Source organism: Lissotriton vulgaris, unplaced genomic scaffold (assembly GCF_964263255.1).
Source record: "Lissotriton vulgaris unplaced genomic scaffold, aLisVul1.2 SCAFFOLD_1556, whole genome shotgun sequence".
Taxonomy (NCBI): Eukaryota; Metazoa; Chordata; class Amphibia; order Caudata; family Salamandridae; genus Lissotriton; species Lissotriton vulgaris.
In genome coordinates, this window is record NW_028250769.1 from 184,201 (window position 1) to 201,625 (window position 17,425).

At 43.4% G+C, this 17,425-nt stretch overlaps 1 protein-coding gene across 1 annotated transcript in view; it reads left to right on the forward strand.

The window, feature by feature from the left end:
• Positions 1–17,425, forward strand: part of LOC147663125 (calreticulin-like) — a 100,050-nt gene that overhangs the window by 76,138 nt on the left and 6,487 nt on the right. Inside the window, exon 7 of the mRNA XM_086950655.1 lies at positions 3,837–3,980. Coding sequence (XP_086806781.1) covers positions 3,837–3,980 — 144 coding nt within the window. The remainder of the gene's footprint in view (positions 1–3,836; positions 3,981–17,425) is intronic.

Genomic DNA, 17,425 nt, shown 5'->3' on the forward strand with positions numbered 1-17,425 from the left:
CCTGTGTGGCGTGTAGGTGCCTGTTCTGCTTTTGTATAGCTGTATGTTAGATGCATACAAGCATTGCACATTAACGGCATTACAAAATGCACTGGAAGCTGGTACATGACACATGGTTAAGGTGAAGCTTGAAGGCAAGTTTTTGTTGCCTGGTAAATTACCTAGTGGTTTGTTACCACAATATCCTGTGTGGAATACGTTGTATAAAACATAAACACAACCCATCGAGGTGGGGGGGGCAGATTATTGTTATAATGACTCTTTGGCACAGGAAGTTGCCATGTAAGCACTGTAGGTCCTAATATTCATTTGCTAATTGGTAAAAGCTTAAATAATCATCAGTGTTTTTGGTTTTCTTTTACTTCACTTTTATGACACATATTCAGATGAAGTTACCTATACATAGGCGATCCAATGTATCATGTATCATTTGTGTATATACATTTTTTCAATTTGCAGCTGTTCATATGCCAAAAGAAAAGGTATAGTTGCTGAAAGGTGCGGTCCGAGGTACCTAACGGAAAGACGCTCAACTCTGTGGAGAAGTTCCCAAATTTGTGTGGTCAATTTTTAGGTTTGCCCAACTGTTGTATTAACCTCACAATAGCTGTAATAAATGGCCAGTTGAAGCGGTTCTTTGCCTTCTGACTTCTGTGGACCGCCACTGAATTACTATTGGAAGCATGGATTTTTACGATATGTGTTTCGTCAAATATAGAACCAAGCATACATCAAAGCAACATTGTATAAAATATTTTCTTTAATTCACAAATAACCTTAGCATGTCTCTATGGGGCATATGTACAAGAAACTGTCGGAGTGCGGTGTTACGCCAAAATTGGTAACGCAGTGTCTGTCAGTTTAAGGATGCAGTGATGTGCCGTATTTACAGAAATACGGCGCACCTCTGCGCTTCCCCTAGCGCTGGTGCTAAAGAAGCTGCCTAGCACCAGCGCAGGCACTCTTGCGTCATGTTGCAAGGGTGCATGCGCTGCAGGGGTGATTGTTTATGTGCCAGGAGGTACACCTTCCTGCACATAAACAGTCTTTACAGGCGATTTGCTGTTTCTATGTGGGCTGCAGAAAGAGCAAAATACGAGGAGAAATGAAAAAATTCTCCTCGTATCGCCTGCTTAAGACCGGGCATTTCCTGGTGATATTTTTGTTGCTGCCCCATACCTTGTAAATATGGGGCAGAGTCAAAAAGCCATGGGTGTTGCGGCCGAAGGCCCACTGCAACACCCCTTTCACTCTAAGTGCTGCATGAATAGGGGCATTATTTACAAGGCAGCGTTACGTTGCCTTGTAAATAAGGCGAAGGACATAATGCCACCAGTTGCAAAAAGGGACGTTCTGGTGGCGTTAGCTTCTTGTAAATGTGCCCCATTGTCTTTTTTGCTCTTAATGGTTCACTTCTTTTGTTGCCGCATACTAGTGCTCAATAGAAGCAATCATTTGTCTATAGTACTGATTGCTGTACTTGCTGCTCCCACAAGTCAAGCTAAGGAACTTACAGGCACATTCACAAAAGCCTTTTGCGATCGCAAACGGTGCGATTCGCAAACATAGGCAGTTTGCAAAATTAGTTTTTGCGATGCATCAAGGGTCCAGGCTGTCGCAATTTGAGAATTCGCAAATAATTGCGAGTTCTCAAATTGCGATTGCATTTAAGGAATTGCATTTTGCGATTCCTTAACCACATTGCTGCGGCGGTAATTTTTCTGCTGTGTGGCTTTTTTCCAAAAGCCGCGTTACATGACGAGCTCAGCTCGTCATCCGCACACGACCACCGTGGCTGATGACGAGCTGAGCTCGTCATCAGCAGCGAAGGGGTTAAACGCAATGCATGAAAGTAAAACAATCAGTGATTTCGCTATTTGGTCAGCAAATTACCATGAAGTTGAACTCGTTGCTCCCCTGACCCTCTGACCCTCTGGCCATAGGCTGTGGCTCCCCTCTACGCCACTTTTCCTTGACGGTGGGAGATGCAAGCCCGGCCCCAGGAGCACCTCCATCCCTCTCCCCGAAAACAGCTGGGATGAAGCTGATGAAGGTATCACAACCATACAGTTTCCCTCCAGCCCACAGCCCCCAGTGTGCACATCCAAGGGTGCAGGCTCCAGGCCCTTCCCTCCAGTTCCCACTGGACACTGTGTGCTGGCAGCGCTCCCATTGCATCTCACAGATGAGGCAGCCACCCTTGGCCTCACTGCAGAACGTCTTCAGGACACGTGGAGCAGCCACACCCTGGGCCCACTCTTGCTTCTCCACCAAAGCTCATTCATCAAGCAGCAGCATCCACTCTTTATCCCAGTGCAGAGGGATCCCACCCCTTGTCGACACTCTGCCTCCCCTCAAGGCTCATCAGTCCATCCAGGGAAGGAGGTGACCATGTTGGAACTGCTGCCCCATGCACACTCCATTCCTCACACAGTACCGGCAGCACTCCCTCAGTGCCGCAGCAGGAGGGGCCCACCCTGTGCCCACTGTCCAGAGCCGGACTGGGAACCACAATCGGCCCTGGCAAAGTGCTTGTCCGGCCCCTCCTCCCCACTCTGGAGGGGAGGGGGGTTGTGGGTGCCGCCAAGCTCTTTGCCGGGGCCTGTTTTCGGTCGATTTTGGGACAGGGCCGATTTTGTGTCTATGCTGCAAAAACTTTGAAAACTGCACTTTTGTGCATTTTTCAAAGTTTCATGTTGCTCACACACATGCCTTTAGGGCATGTGTGTGCGCAACATATGTGCACGGATCAATTTCAGGGGTGCAACAGGGTGCCCTTTTGACACCCCGGAACCCTTGAAATTGCATTCTTCAATTTGCGATTCGAGAATGTCTTCCCATTCATTCCTATGGTCCTCTAGGCCCTTAGGAATGAATGGGGAGGTATTCCTTAATTGCGTCTCGCAATTTGCGAGTCGCAATTAAGGAATGTTTAGAAATCGCTATTTTTTAAGTGATTTCTACATGCATAGGCTTTTGCGATTCCTTAATTGCGATTCCTTAAAAATCGCAATTAAGGAATTGCAAAAGCCAACAATGATGCATGTGCCTGTAAATTTTTACCCTCTAATTTCAAATTCTTTCTAATTTCCAATCTTTTAAAAATGTAACACTTTCAATTTAGCTTTTTTGTTTTGTATCTACTTTATTAATCTGCTAATATTTAATTTTCTAAACAGTTGCAACCCCATTGAATATGCATCAGCAATTTATTTTACTGTAATGAATTGGTTCTATTACTCCTTCTGGGCTGTATGTGAACTCTTCCAATAAAAATGTTTTAAAAAAAGAATTTTCATCACCGACCACAATTTAAGAACCACTAGCCAATTGTGTTCTGATTTATGCGTTTTAAATTAAATAAGTAATGCAACTTCTGAGTCTATAGGCAGAGCCATGCCTTATAGTAGCCGCTCCAAAAGGAGGTCTCTCAAATTCTGTTCTGAGTGTATACGGTATTAATGATCGATGGTGTAATAAACTCTCTAGGATTCCCATTGAAGTGAACACTACGCTCCTTTCCAGTTTTTACCATGGGGTTACAACTTGCATTTCAAAAACGAATGTGACACTTTAGTCTACTGCTTTTCTACATTGGTCAGCATTTAGAAAGGTGCAACGTGGCAGGGTACATTAATGTAACCTTAAAGGTCTATTCTTTTCTAGCATTTTGTAGCTTGTACTATGCTGTGCCTTTTTTTACTAATGTCATATTGTGAAACATGACGCTGCCATCTTTCTTCTAGTAAATGCCATGGGCTGCACACAGGTCTGCCTGAATATGTCTGGTAGCCCCTCCAGTGGTGCACGTACTCAGCAGAGTTTCTTATTTGCAGGGTGAATGGAAACCATCGCAAATCATTAACCCAAATTTCGCAGGAGTCTGGAATCACCCAGAAATTGACAATCCGGATTATGCTCCTGATCCTGACATATACAAGTATGAGAATATTGGGGTGATAGGACTAGATCTCTGGCAGGTTATTACATTTGATTTATTATTGCCTTGTAGAAGGACTTAACTATTTATAGGTGTATTACTATATGGGCACAACCTAAATATTCTTTTTAATGTAATTATTATTGTTATTATTAGTGGTATTAGTGTTTTAACAGTTTCATTATTATCAATAGTTATATTAATTAGGAATGCATTACATAATACCTTAATGCAGAGGTTCCCAAACTTTTTTAACCCGTTGCTCCCCTGACCCTCTGACCCTCTGGCCATAGGCTGTGGCTCCCCTCTACGCCACTTTTCCTTGACGGTGGGAGATGCAAGCCCGGCCCCAGGAGCACCTCCATCCCTCTCCCCGAAAACAGCTGGGATGAAGCTGATGAAGGTATCACAACCATACAGTTTCCCTCCAGCCCACAGCCCCCAGTGTGCACATCCAAGGGTGCAGGCTCCAGGCCCTTCCCTCCAGTTCCCACTGGACACTGTGTGCTGGCAGCGCTCCCATTGCATCTCACAGATGAGGCAGCCACCCTTGGCCTCACTGCAGAACGTCTTCAGGACACGTGGAGCAGCCACACCCTGGGCCCACTCTTGCTTCTCCACCAAAGCTCATTCATCAAGCAGCAGCATCCACTCTTTATCCCAGTGCAGAGGGATCCCACCCCTTGTCGACACTCTGCCTCCCCTCAAGGCTCATCAGTCCATCCAGGGAAGGAGGTGACCATGTTGGAACTGCTGCCCCATGCACACTCCATTCCTCACACAGTACCGGCAGCACTCCCTCAGTGCCGCAGCAGGAGGGGCCCACCCTGTGCCCACTGTCCAGAGCCGGACTGGGAACCACAATCGGCCCTGGCAAAGTGCTTGTCCGGCCCCTCCTCCCCACTCTGGAGGGGAGGGGGGTTGTGGGTGCCGCCAAGCTCTTTGCCGGGGCCTGTTTTCGGTCGATTTTGGGACAGGGCCGATTTTGTGTCTATGCTGCAAAAACGGCCCTGTAACAAACACGGCCCCCAGGGGCCCGAAACCGGCCCCACCCGTGCGACGCACCGAGGGATTGCACGGTGCCCACTATGGCCAGTCTGGCCCTGCCACTGTCCCTCTCTACCCCAACTCCTCAGCATTCCAGCTCTGCGCTGGAGGTGAAGGTGCGCACCCCGGGCCTCCCATGTCTCTTCGCCAGCAACGCAAACCCGAGCAATATTAGTGTTTCTGTTGTGAATTAAATACATGTAATCCAGAGGCTTGACCTAAATCACACGTCTCACTTCTTTTTTATGTCTGAGATCTGTTTAAACAGCTTAGTAAGATGCACCAGCTAAACTGGAGGGCTATCGAGTAGGATTCAGGAAGTTATAATACAAAATGTAATCAACTCACTCTGACTACATTCTTGTATATTAATGCAAACAGGCCAGAGGGTGGGGAATTACATTATTATGTCTGTTCATCAAAGCACTCGCACATCTGCTGTAAAGGCCAGAAGCCCAATTGCTCTTTTCCACAACAGATATTTCTTCATTACAACGAATAGGAGTAGCCTATATCCAGGTAAGCAGTGAGTACAAAAAGATTGCTTATGCAAATATTTTTATGGGTAATTACACAAAATATCGAATTCAAAATATCGAATGGACAAAATATCGAAGTCAAAATATAGAATGGACAAAATATCGAATGGACAGAATATAGTGGTGAAAAATATCGAATTGAAGGCAAGTAATGTAATATCGATTTTTAAAATATAGAAAGTCAAAATATAAAAAATTTTATTATATCGAATTTTTCAAAGTGTTTTGTATGTTAGTATATGTGTGAAAAGTGTATATTATTTTTGTAATTTATTTTAAGGAATGAATTTTATGTTATTTAATTTTTGCGTAATTTAATTCTTTAGAGGGTTGTGGGTTTATAGTGGAATAGGGTGGGAAGTAATTTAATTGCAACTAATTAAATAATTTTATTTATTTATTGGTATTCATTTTGAATTAATTGGTAATTAATTTTTAATTGCTAATTAATTTTTATTAATTGGTTAATTGATAATTATGTTAATTGTATTAATTTATTTTCTGTAGTGGATTGTGGGTTTATAGGGGAATAGGGTGGGAAGTAGTTTAATTGTAATTAATTACATATTTTTATTTATTTATTGGTATTCATTTTTACTTAATTGTTAATGTTTAATTGGTAATTAATTTGTATTAATTTCTTAATTGATAATTACGATAATTGTATTAATTTATTTTCTGTTGCGGATTGTGTGTTTATAGGGGAATAGGGTGGGAAGTAATTTAATTGTAATTAATTATAAAAATACTTTTTGTGTATTGATAATTAATTTAATGGTAATTAATTATTAATTGGTAATAATTTGTATTATTAATTAGTTTTTGTTATTGAAAAGTAATTAGTTGTTAATTGATTATGAATAGGTAACTCATTTTAAGAACTAATATGTATTTGTATTTTTAATTGATTAATTATTACATATTAATAAATTGGTAATTGATTTTAATTAATTTTTTATTGGTATTGATATTTAATTTATTTGTATTAATATATTAAATCATTACTTTCCCTACTGTTGCACTCTCTGGAGTGGGAATAGTAATTTTTACCCTTACGCTATCCAACGCTTTCCCTACTGTTGCACTCTCTGGAGTGGGAATAGTAATTTTTACCCCTACGCTATCCAACGCTTTCCCTACTGTTGCACTATCTGGAGTGGGAATAGTAATTTTCACACTCCCGCTATCCAACGCTTTCCCTACTGTTGCACTCTCTGGAGTGGGAATAGTATTTTTTACCCCTGCGCTATCCAACGCTTTCCCTACTGTTGCACTCTCTGGAGTGGGAATAGTAATTTTTACCTCTACGCTATCCAACGCTTTCCTTAGTGTTACACTCTCTGGAGTGGGAATAGTAATTTTTACATCTACGCTATCCAACGCTTTCCCTACTGTTGCACTCTCTGGAGTGGGAATAGTAATTTTCACACTCCCGCTATCCAACGCTTTCCCTACTGTTGCACTCTCTGGAGTGGGAATAGTATTTTTTACCCCTGCGCTATCCAACGCTTTCCCTACTGTTGCACTCTCTGGAGTGGGAATAGCAATTTTTACCTCTACGCTATCCAACGCTTTCCTTAGTGTTACACTCTCTGGAGTGGGAATAGTAATTTTTACCCCTACCCTATCCAACGCTTTCCCTACTGTTGCACTCTCTGGAGTGGGAATAGTAATTTTTACCCCTACGTTATCCAACGCTTTCCCTACTGTTGCACTATCTGGAGTGGGAATAGTAATTTTCACACTCCCGCTATCCAACGCTTTCCCTACTGTTGCACTCTCTGGAGTGGGAATAGTATTTTTTACCCCTGCGCTATCCAACGCTTTCCCTACTGTTGCACTCTCTGGAGTGGGAATAGTAATTTTTACCTCTACGCTATCCAACGCTTTCCTTAGTGTTACACTCTCTGGAGTGGGAATAGTAATTTTTACCCCTACGCTATCCAACGCTTTCCCTACTGTTGCACTCTCTGGAGTGGGAATAGTATTTTTTACCCCTGCGCTATCCAACGCTTTCCCTACTGTTGCACTCTCTGGAGTGGGAATAGTAATTTTTACCTCTACGCTATCCAACGCTTTCCTTAGTGTTACACTCTCTGGAGTGGGAATAGTAATTTTTACCCCTGCGCTATCCAACGCTTTCCCTACTGTTGCACTCTCTGGAGTGGGAATAGTAATTTTTACCCCTACGCTATCCAACGCTTTCCCTACTGTTGCACTATCTGGAGTGGGAATAGTAATTTTCACACTCCCGCTATCCAACGCTTTCCCTACTGTTGCACTCTCTGGAGTGGGAATAGTAATTTTTACCTCTACGCTATCCAACGCTTTCCTTAGTGTTACACTCTCTGGAGTGGGAATAGTAATTTTTACATCTACGCTATCCAACGCTTTCCCTACTGTTGCACTCTCTGGAGTGGGAATAGTAATTTTCACACTCCCGCTATCCAACGCTTTCCTTAGTGTTACACTCTCTGGAGTGGGAATAGTAATTTTTACCTCTACGCTATCCAACGCTTTCCTTAGTGTTACACTCTCTGGAGTGGGAATAGTAATTTTTACCCCTGCGCTATCCAACGCTTTCCCTACTGTTGCACTCTCTGGAGTGGGAATAGTAATTTTTACCCCTACGCTATCCAACGCTTTCCCTACTGTTGCACTATCTGGAGTGGGAATAGTAATTTTCACACTCCCGCTATCCAACGCTTTCCCTACTGTTGCACTCTCTGGAGTGGGAATAGTAATTTTTACCTCTACGCTATCCAACGCTTTCCTTAGTGTTACACTCTCTGGAGTGGGAATAGTCATTTTTACATCTACGCTATCCAACGCTTTCCCTACTGTTGCACTCTCTGGAGTGGGAATAGTAATTTTCACACTCCCGCTATCCAACGCTTTCCCTACTGTTGCACTCTCTGGAGTGGGAATAGTAATTTTCACACTCACGCTATCCAACGCTTTCCCTACTGTTGCACTCTCTGGAGTGGGAATAGTATTTTTCACCCCTGCGCTAGCCAATGCTTTCCCTACTGTTGCACTCTCTGGAGTGGGAATAGTAATTTTTACCTCTACGCTATCCAACGCTTTCCTTAGGGTTACACTCTCTGGAGTGGGAATAGTAATTTTTACATCTACGCTATCCAACGCTTTCCCTACTGTTGCACTCTCTGGAGAGGGAATAGTAATTTTTACCCCTACGCTATCCAACGCTTTCCCTACTGTTCTACTCTCTGGAGTGGGAATACATTTTTTTACCCCTACGCTATCCAACGCTTTCCCTACTGTTGCACTCACTTGAGTGGGAATAGTAATTTTTACCCCTACGCTATTCAAAGTTTTCCCTACTGTTGCACTCACTGGAGTGGGAATAGTAATTTTTACCCCTACGCTATCCAACGTTTTCCCTGCTGTTGCACTCACTGGAGTGGTAATAGTAAATGTTACCCTCCTGCTATCCTACAGTAAAAATATGGTATATTTTTTTATTAATATTAGGTTAATATATATATATATATATATATATATATATATATATATATATATATATATATATATATATATTAAAAAATAAAATTTTATTTTTTTTGATAACTTAAATCATTGTTTTATAATTTTAAGGTTATTTAAGTATTTTAAAGTATGTTTCAGTTAATTATATTTATTATTTCATTAATTTTAAATTACTTTTAATACATTTAAAAAAATCGATATTTTGACTAACTATATTTTTTACAACGATATTTTTGATTAGATATTTTTGTACTTACCTGTTTGTAGATAGGAATTCGATATTTTTGCAGTCTATATTTTGGAATCGATATTTTGGTAAGTCTACACTTTTGTATTCGATATTTTGTCAGTGATCCATTTTTATGAAAAACATAACTTTTCAATTCCACTTGTTAAGAAAACAGCTCGACGTGTGTTTTTGAGAGCTGGGAAATGACACCAAATGTCAGCAGAATGCTTAAAGATAAAGAAACTATTACATATTTATTATAAAGAATGACAGATACCAGATCTAAATTAAATCGAAACCCTTTTGGTGAGGCAAGCGTTGTCCACGCCAGCTGTGAGACAGGTCTGGGTCTGCGACGTGGACGAACACCAGCACTTATCTCTCTTTGTTCTTGCCACCTGTAGGCCTCCCCAGGAGTCGCAACGACTGCGTGAAAACAATGGCAAACAACAAACGGCAACCTAATCTAGTGCCGCAGGGGAAAGCCCCCTAGCAGGCTGTTCACATCAAACAACTGATGCATGAGTACTGACCACAGAAAACCGGTCACACGCAGCGGTTCCCAAACTGGTGCACATCTATTCGCGGCGCCCCAGACAAGTTTTGATGGCGCACCGGGATGCCGCGGCACCCAGATTGGGAAGCACTGTCTTAATGTATTACCACCTCCATATTCTAGAGATGCCTTTCATAGTTATATAGATGTATGTCACCACTGGACAAAATATGTAACTTTTTGGTAGACAGCAGAAATTCTAATTAAATATTTGTAAGTTTTATAGTAGACCTGGTACATATTCAGGGTACTACAGAGACCTCTTCTTTCTTCTTTTTGCTGTATTGTTTTGTTTCTTCCAGTACAATCACGCAGCTCACTCTACAGCAGTGATACTCAAAGTATGGCCTGGAAGCTGCTGGTGGCCCTTTTGACTTTTATGTGCAGCCCCCCTTGGTGAACAGCAGCACGAGCAGCTGTTTACTTGCTGAGCATTAATATTCATTAAAAATGTTAAATAAACGGGCAAGCATTTTTTTGATGGTTAAATGAAGTTATGAAGTAACTTTGGTGGTGTACCGCACCACTTAACATTAGTTAACCTGCAAGTAAATGCTTTCCCATTTATTTAACATTTTATAGACCTCCTTACACGATCCCTGATCCACCCAGACCCCCCACTGTAACCCTGCTGGCATCAGTGTGGTCCTCGATCACACCACAGACTCTTCTTTGTGGCCCCTGGAGAAATGTTTGCGAGTACCTATTCTCTACAGTGTGTCGCACACATTTGATGCACCAGTCTTTCGAGAAATGTACGGTTAGCAAGTAAACTCTTGTCTAGCTTGTTCCCATGTGCAACTTTTGGGACCTTTGAACCAGGTGTTGAGTACCCTGTATTGTTCTTAACAGCTTTGAGGCTTGAGAGCAATTACCATGCCTTTATGTTCCTGAAACTGGCTTGGCCTCCTGCATCTTCTGCCTGACAGTGCCCATGCTGTTACCCATATCAGAGTTCTGGCTCTTTTGTTGATAAACCTGTCACTATCTATCCCAAAACCTCTATCACCAGTAAAATACAATGATCCAGCACTCCACTCAAAGAAAAGTAACAATGAATAAAGTTTCCCAAAAATTGTAATCCATTCAGCAGGTCTTTATATAAATGTTCTTTATTCAAATTCTTCTTGAGAATCATACGACCGTAGCCAACGCGTTTCGTCCAAAAGGACTTCTCCAGGGGGAAAAAGAGTAATGTTAGGTATTCCTGACTGGTTCTTCAACCACTTCTCTTGGCGAATAGTTTTCTTTTTAATCTATCCACCTTTGAAAACGTAATAATTTAACGATTATTCTCCCCGGTTGCTGGCAATCAAGTCTTGGTAGACGCTCATAATAGTAAAATTCTAACTGGTCCTCCGTTCTTTACTTATAAGGTGGCCACTTTTAACCTCAATTGTTTCCAAATATTATTCTCCCTGTATTCGGGGAATTCAAAATATATAATATACACTCCCAATGACATATATCAGGCGTTAGCCCATCTCAGTTTTATTAGATGGATGCCGTATTTTCACGTCGCGTGTCGTTTCCAAGAAACCATCGATTTAACATTTTGTAGACCTCATTACATGAGCCCTGATCCACCCACACCCCCAACTGTAATCCTGCTGGCATCAGTGTAGTCCTCGATCACACCACAGACTCTACTTTGTGGCCCCGGGACAAATGTTTGCGAGTACCTATTCTCTACAGTGTGTCGCACACATTTGATGCACCAGTCTTTCGAGAAATGTACGGTTAGCAAGTAAACTCTTGTCTAGCTTGTTCCCATGTGCAACTTTTGGGACCTTTGAACCAGGTGTTGAGTACCCTGTATTGTGCTTAACAGCTTTGAGGCTTGAGAGCAATTACCATGCCTATATGTTCCCGAAACTGGCTTGGCCTCCTGCATCTTCTGCCTGACAGTGCCCATGCTGTTAACCATATCAGAGTTCTGGCTCTTTTGTTGATAAACCTGTCACTATCTATCCCAAAACCTCTGTCACTATCCTGGCTAGGACCACACCAGTACCTGCTGGTTTCATGGCAACCATGTCTTTACCAGTGTCTCCTAAAGACAGCATGTGTTCTATTCAGTGCACAGAGGATCACCTTGTCAATGACGCACTTTATATAAAACATGACAGAATTACTCACTTTTCTCTTGTTGCATGGTACAACTTCTTCAGGGAGGCAGCATTGCACAACTGTGTTCTTTTACTGCCTCACAAGAGGGCAGGGGACAGGTATGAGTGCCCACAACTGAGTAGGTGGAGGGTGTATGGAAGAAGAAGAGTTATCAGCTTATTGTCAATTCATTTTGCTAACTTAAACTCTTCAGAAGGGGTAAGGAAAATTCATTAAAAGCCTAAACATAGAGTGGGTTTTCTATTTTTACACTATCAACCAATTACTGGCCTCTCAAGCCTGCCAAAGGCTATTGAAAGTAGAGTAGCCACCCAACTCAAGCTACTCATTTCCTGAGACACATTGGCTGGACTTCACACTATGCTCTGAAACAGCTCTCTGACAAATTGTCACGAGCTCCCTGTGCAGTCTCCATCAGCATGATATTGGTCTACTCGTTAATCTTGACCTCTGCGGCATTCAATGCAGGTAATCTTATATCCTCAGTCTTTTGTGATCACAAAAAGGTGAAGGACACAAGAGTCAAGTGCAAACTCGCCAGGAGATACTGATCCCCATGCAGTTTGCACTGGTGCCAGACACCAGGCTCCAGTTTCAGCGTGATGTTATGCCAGTCCTGCCAGCCATGCCATAGAATTGGAAAACATGGATGCCATTCATACACACTGAATGGAAATATCTTTCAAAGGGATCTGTTTTGCAGGTGTCCCAAAACATGTGCACCACCATCCCACCTAGTCCCGGCAGTCCACTCTTGCCAAGCATATCTCTAACTCCTCATGCGATTTACCCCCAGTGACCGCACCGAGCGTGGCTTGGAAAGCAAGAATGATATCAGCAGAACTAAAACAGTCCCATAACAGCAAATACGGTGCCTAATCTGCGGTGAGCCCTCACAGATTATCTCTCCAAGATTGATACCAAAAGAGGGTCATGCCTCTACTCAAAGCTTTAAGTGAGTTACCCATTTCTTACAAGTTGAGTGTTATATTACTTCTTTAATGCTGCTTTTCTCAGGAGGCTGAGACTTGGAGCCTGATTATGATGCCAATTGGACTCTAGTCCGACCAGCACCGTGACAAGAGCAGGACCGCCCGGCTAGAAGTCAGCAGTCCTGCTTCCTGCATTACAATGTGACCGCCTTTGCAGCAGTTGCAATGTGTGTATTTTGCATAGCGGCATGTGCTGCGGACTGCAGTACACGCTACAAAACTAAATGTACACATTTAAAACATCCCTGCACTATGTGGTAGGGATATATTTAGCAACAGCGTAGGAGTAGGGGGAAAGGGGCACTGCTAAGGGGCATTAATGTCACTTTCCGCCTGCCTTTTCATGGCGAGTGAACCGCCATGAAAGGGCAGGCAGAAAGAAACATCCTCATCCCTACGGTGGTGCAGAGCAGGCACCGCCCTCTTTGCAGGGAATAGCAGTCCGACCAACGCTCTGACGCCATCCGGGATCCTGTCGGACGCTGCAGTCTTTTCCCCAGATATCTGAGCTCTGACCGCTTGCATCCAAATGCAGTAGTTGGACCAATGGGCCGGATGGGCGGTGGGACCTCCACCAACGGCCAAGACGGTGGCGGTCCCACCGCCATCGTAATCAGGACCTTAATTCTGTTCAGTGTTTATGAATATCATCCCAAAGTGGTGAAGAAAAAGTAATTCTTGTACTCTCCATTCTCCATCTTTGGAATCTTCAACTTATTAGGATGTTGGTGATTTCACCTATATGGCACATTTTTAGGTTGAGCCTGGGCAGCACTTGTGCTGCGAGGCATGCTGTATTCGAGTATGGATTTGAAGCCCTGCCCACTCTCCGCCTATATTTATCATTGGCTTGTGTCATTGTCCTTCGTAAGTGCTGGCTTCTGATTCATTAAAAGGCTTGTTAGTCCCTCCTTAGTACCGCCTTGTCTTCATTTGTAACCTAAAAAAGTGTGATCAATGGAATATTGATGACATCCCTTAAGGCACTCAATCTGGTGTATTCCTCCTGAGTTATTCACAAGGAAGTACTAATGCATTTCAAAGGTTTTATTTTTAGTTCAGTAAATGATATTCATTTCATATCCATTGTCAATAAAGTTTTCTTTTCAAAGAAATCCAACTTCATAGGTATATACTATTGCATCCAGCTCCAATGCATTTCGGGCAACCGCCCTTCATCGGGGAGCATCTAAAGTAAAGACGACATAGGTTTTAACCATCATGGTGAAAATGTAAAAAACGTAAAGAATTCCTTAACCCGATAGAGGCACCTGAGTGATTACTAGCGTAATATAGTGGACTTAATATAATTTAACGGGTAAATGGACGGTGAATAAACCGAAGGTGTATCACGGTTCAAAGGGTTATGTTTAACGAGGTGAAACGAGGTAAAAATAGCGTGCAATGAAATCAGGAAGTAAAAGAAAAAACCTAAAACAGGTTCGTGACAAATTCAAAGCGGTGCACATTTAAAGCGTAATATAAACAACAGTGACAGCACGCAAGGTTGCGGTGCTCAAAGTTTACGGCTACTTACGATGTAAAGTAGAGGACAGGGGTTGTTAAGCAGGGTCGATGAAGATCGGTAGCTTGCGGAGATTTAACCGGAAGCTTAACACGGGCTTCATAAACAGAAGCCGGGGTATGGAAAAAGAAAGAGGACTGGTATAAACGTGAGGAAAGGAATATAACCCTATCAGAAATGCTATACATTCAAAACTTAATATGTTTAAACAAGACAGATTAGAAAAAATATTAGGTTAAGGAAACGGTATAAATATGATCAAAATGTACAAATATAAATGGTTAATCACAAAAAGGAGTAAAATCAGAATCATAAAGCTCAAAAATTGAGCTGTCAGTCAATGTTACAGAACAGTTACAAATAGCATGAAAACTCAATCCGTTCATTGAGACCATATGGCTTGATTGAATTAAGTTTATAAATCCAGTGATTCTCTCGTTGTAATAACATCCTGTTATTGTCTCTTCCCTCTGTTTTTTTGATGATTTCCAATGCCATGAACTTAAGTTGATTCAGAAAAGGGGGTGGTGATGGACAGAGTATCTGAATTAAGCAGAACACTCGTACCCAGTCAACAGATCAGGGCTTGATCCATCACCGTTTTTTAGCTCACTACACCATCCCAGCTCAGAACCTGGCTACATGCAAATTAGCCTGTCCCTGGCCCAGTGCATCATGGGAACAGGGTAGACCAAACTACCAAGCCAATTCTTTTACTGGGAAAGAAACAAGCTTCGGGGACCGGTTTCTGGTATTACAGCCGTCTTCGGCCCGGCTTGCTTGAATCCTGATGGTGCAATGAGCAAGGGACTCATGTCTGAGCATACCCTTCCACGCTTATGGTGGACAAAACGATTCAGAAAAGGGGTGGTGATGGACAGAGTATCTGAATTAAGCAGAACACTCGTACCCAGTCAACAGATCAGGGCTTGATCCATCACCGTTTTTTAGCTCACTGCACTATCCCAACTCAGAACCTGCCTACATGCAAATTAGTCTGTCCCTGACCCAGTGCATCATGGGAACAGAGCAGACCAAACTACCAAGCCAATTCTTTTCTGAATCGTTTTGTCTACCACAAGCGTGGAAGGGTATGCTCAGATGTGTGAGTCCCTTGCTCACTGCACCATCAGGATTCAAGCAAGCCGGGCCGAAGACGGTTGTAATGCCAGAAACCGGTCCCCGGAAGCTTGTTTGCTTTCCAGTTAAAGAATTGGCTTGGTAGTTTGGTCTGCCCTGTTCCCAAGATGCACTGGGCCAGGGACAGACTATTTTGCATGTAGCCAGGTTCTGAGCTGGGATGGTGCAGTGAGCTAAAAAACGGTGATGGATCAAGCCCTGATCTGTTGACTGGGTAGGAGTATTCTGCTTAGTTCGGATGCTCTATCCATCACCACCCCCTTTTCTGAATCGTTTTGTCCACCACAAGCGTGGAAGGGTATGCTCAGATGTGAGTCCCTTGCTCACTGCACCATCAAGATTCAAGCAAGCCGGGCCGAAGACGGTTGTAATGCCAGAAACCGGTCCCCGGAAGCTTGTTTGCTTTCCAGTTAAAGAATTGGCTTGGTAGTTTGGTCTGCCCTGTTCCCATGATGCACTGGGCCAGGGACAGACTATTTTGCATGTAGCCAGGTTCTGAGCTGGGATGGTGCAGTGAGCTAAAAAACGGTGATGGATCAAGCCCTGATCTGTTGACTGGGTAGGAGTATTCTGCTTAGTTCGGATGCTCTATCCATCACCACCCCCTTTTCTGAATCGTTTTGTCCACCACAAGCGTGGAAGGGTATGCTCAGATGTGAGTCCCTTGCTCACTGCACCATCAGGATTCAAGCAAGCCGGGCCGAAGACGGCTGTAATGCCAGAAACCGGTCCCCGGAAGCGTGTTTCCTTTCCAGTTAAAGAATTGGCTTGGAAGTTTGGTCTGCCCTGTTCCCATGATGCACTGGGCCAGGGACAGACTATTTTGCATGTAGCCAGGTTCTGAGCTGGGATGGTGCAGTGAGCTAAAAAACAGTGATGGATCAAGCCCTGATCTGTTGACTGGGTAGGAGTATTCTGCTTAGTTCGGATGCTCTGTCCATCACCACCCCCTTTTCTGAATCGTTTTGTCCACCACAAGCGTGGAAGGGTATGCTCAGATGTGAGTCCCTTGCTCACTGCACCATCAGGATTCAAGCAAGCCGGGCCGAAGACGGCTGTAATGCCAGAAACCCATCCCCGGAAGCTTGTTTCCTTTCCAGTTAAAGAATTGGCTTGGTAGTTTGATCTGCCCTGTTCCCATGATGCACTGGGCCAGGGACAGACTATTTTGCATGTAGCCAGGTTCTGAGCTGGGATGGTGCAGTGAGCTAAAAAACGGTAATGGATCAAGCCCTGATCTGTTGACTGGGTAGGAGTATTCTGATTAGTTCGGATGCTCTGTCCATCACCACCCCCTTTTCTGAATCGTTTTGTCCACCACAAGCGTGGAAGGTTATGCTCAGATGTGAGTCCCTTGCTCACTGCACCATCAGGATTCAAGCAAGCCGGGCCGAAGACGGCTGTAATGCTAGAAACCGGTCCCCGGAAGCTTTTTTCCTTTCCAGTTAAAGAATTGGCTTGGTAGTTTGGTCTGCCCTGTTCCCATGATGCACTGGGCCAGGGACAGACTATTTTGCATGTAGCCAGGTTCTGAGCTGGGATGGTGCAGTGAGCTAAAAAACGGTGATGGATCAAGCCCTGATCTGTTGACTGGGTAGGAGTATTCTGCTTAGTTCGGATGCTATGTCCATCCTTACCCCCTTTTCTGAATCGTTTTGTCCACCACAAGCGTGGAAAGGTATGCTCAGATGTGAGTCCCTTGCTCACTGCACCATCAGGATTCAAGCAAGCTGGGCCGAAGATGGCTGTAATGCCAGAAACCGGTCCCCGGAAGCTTGTTTCCTTTCCAGTTAAAGAATTGGCTTGGTAGTTTGGTC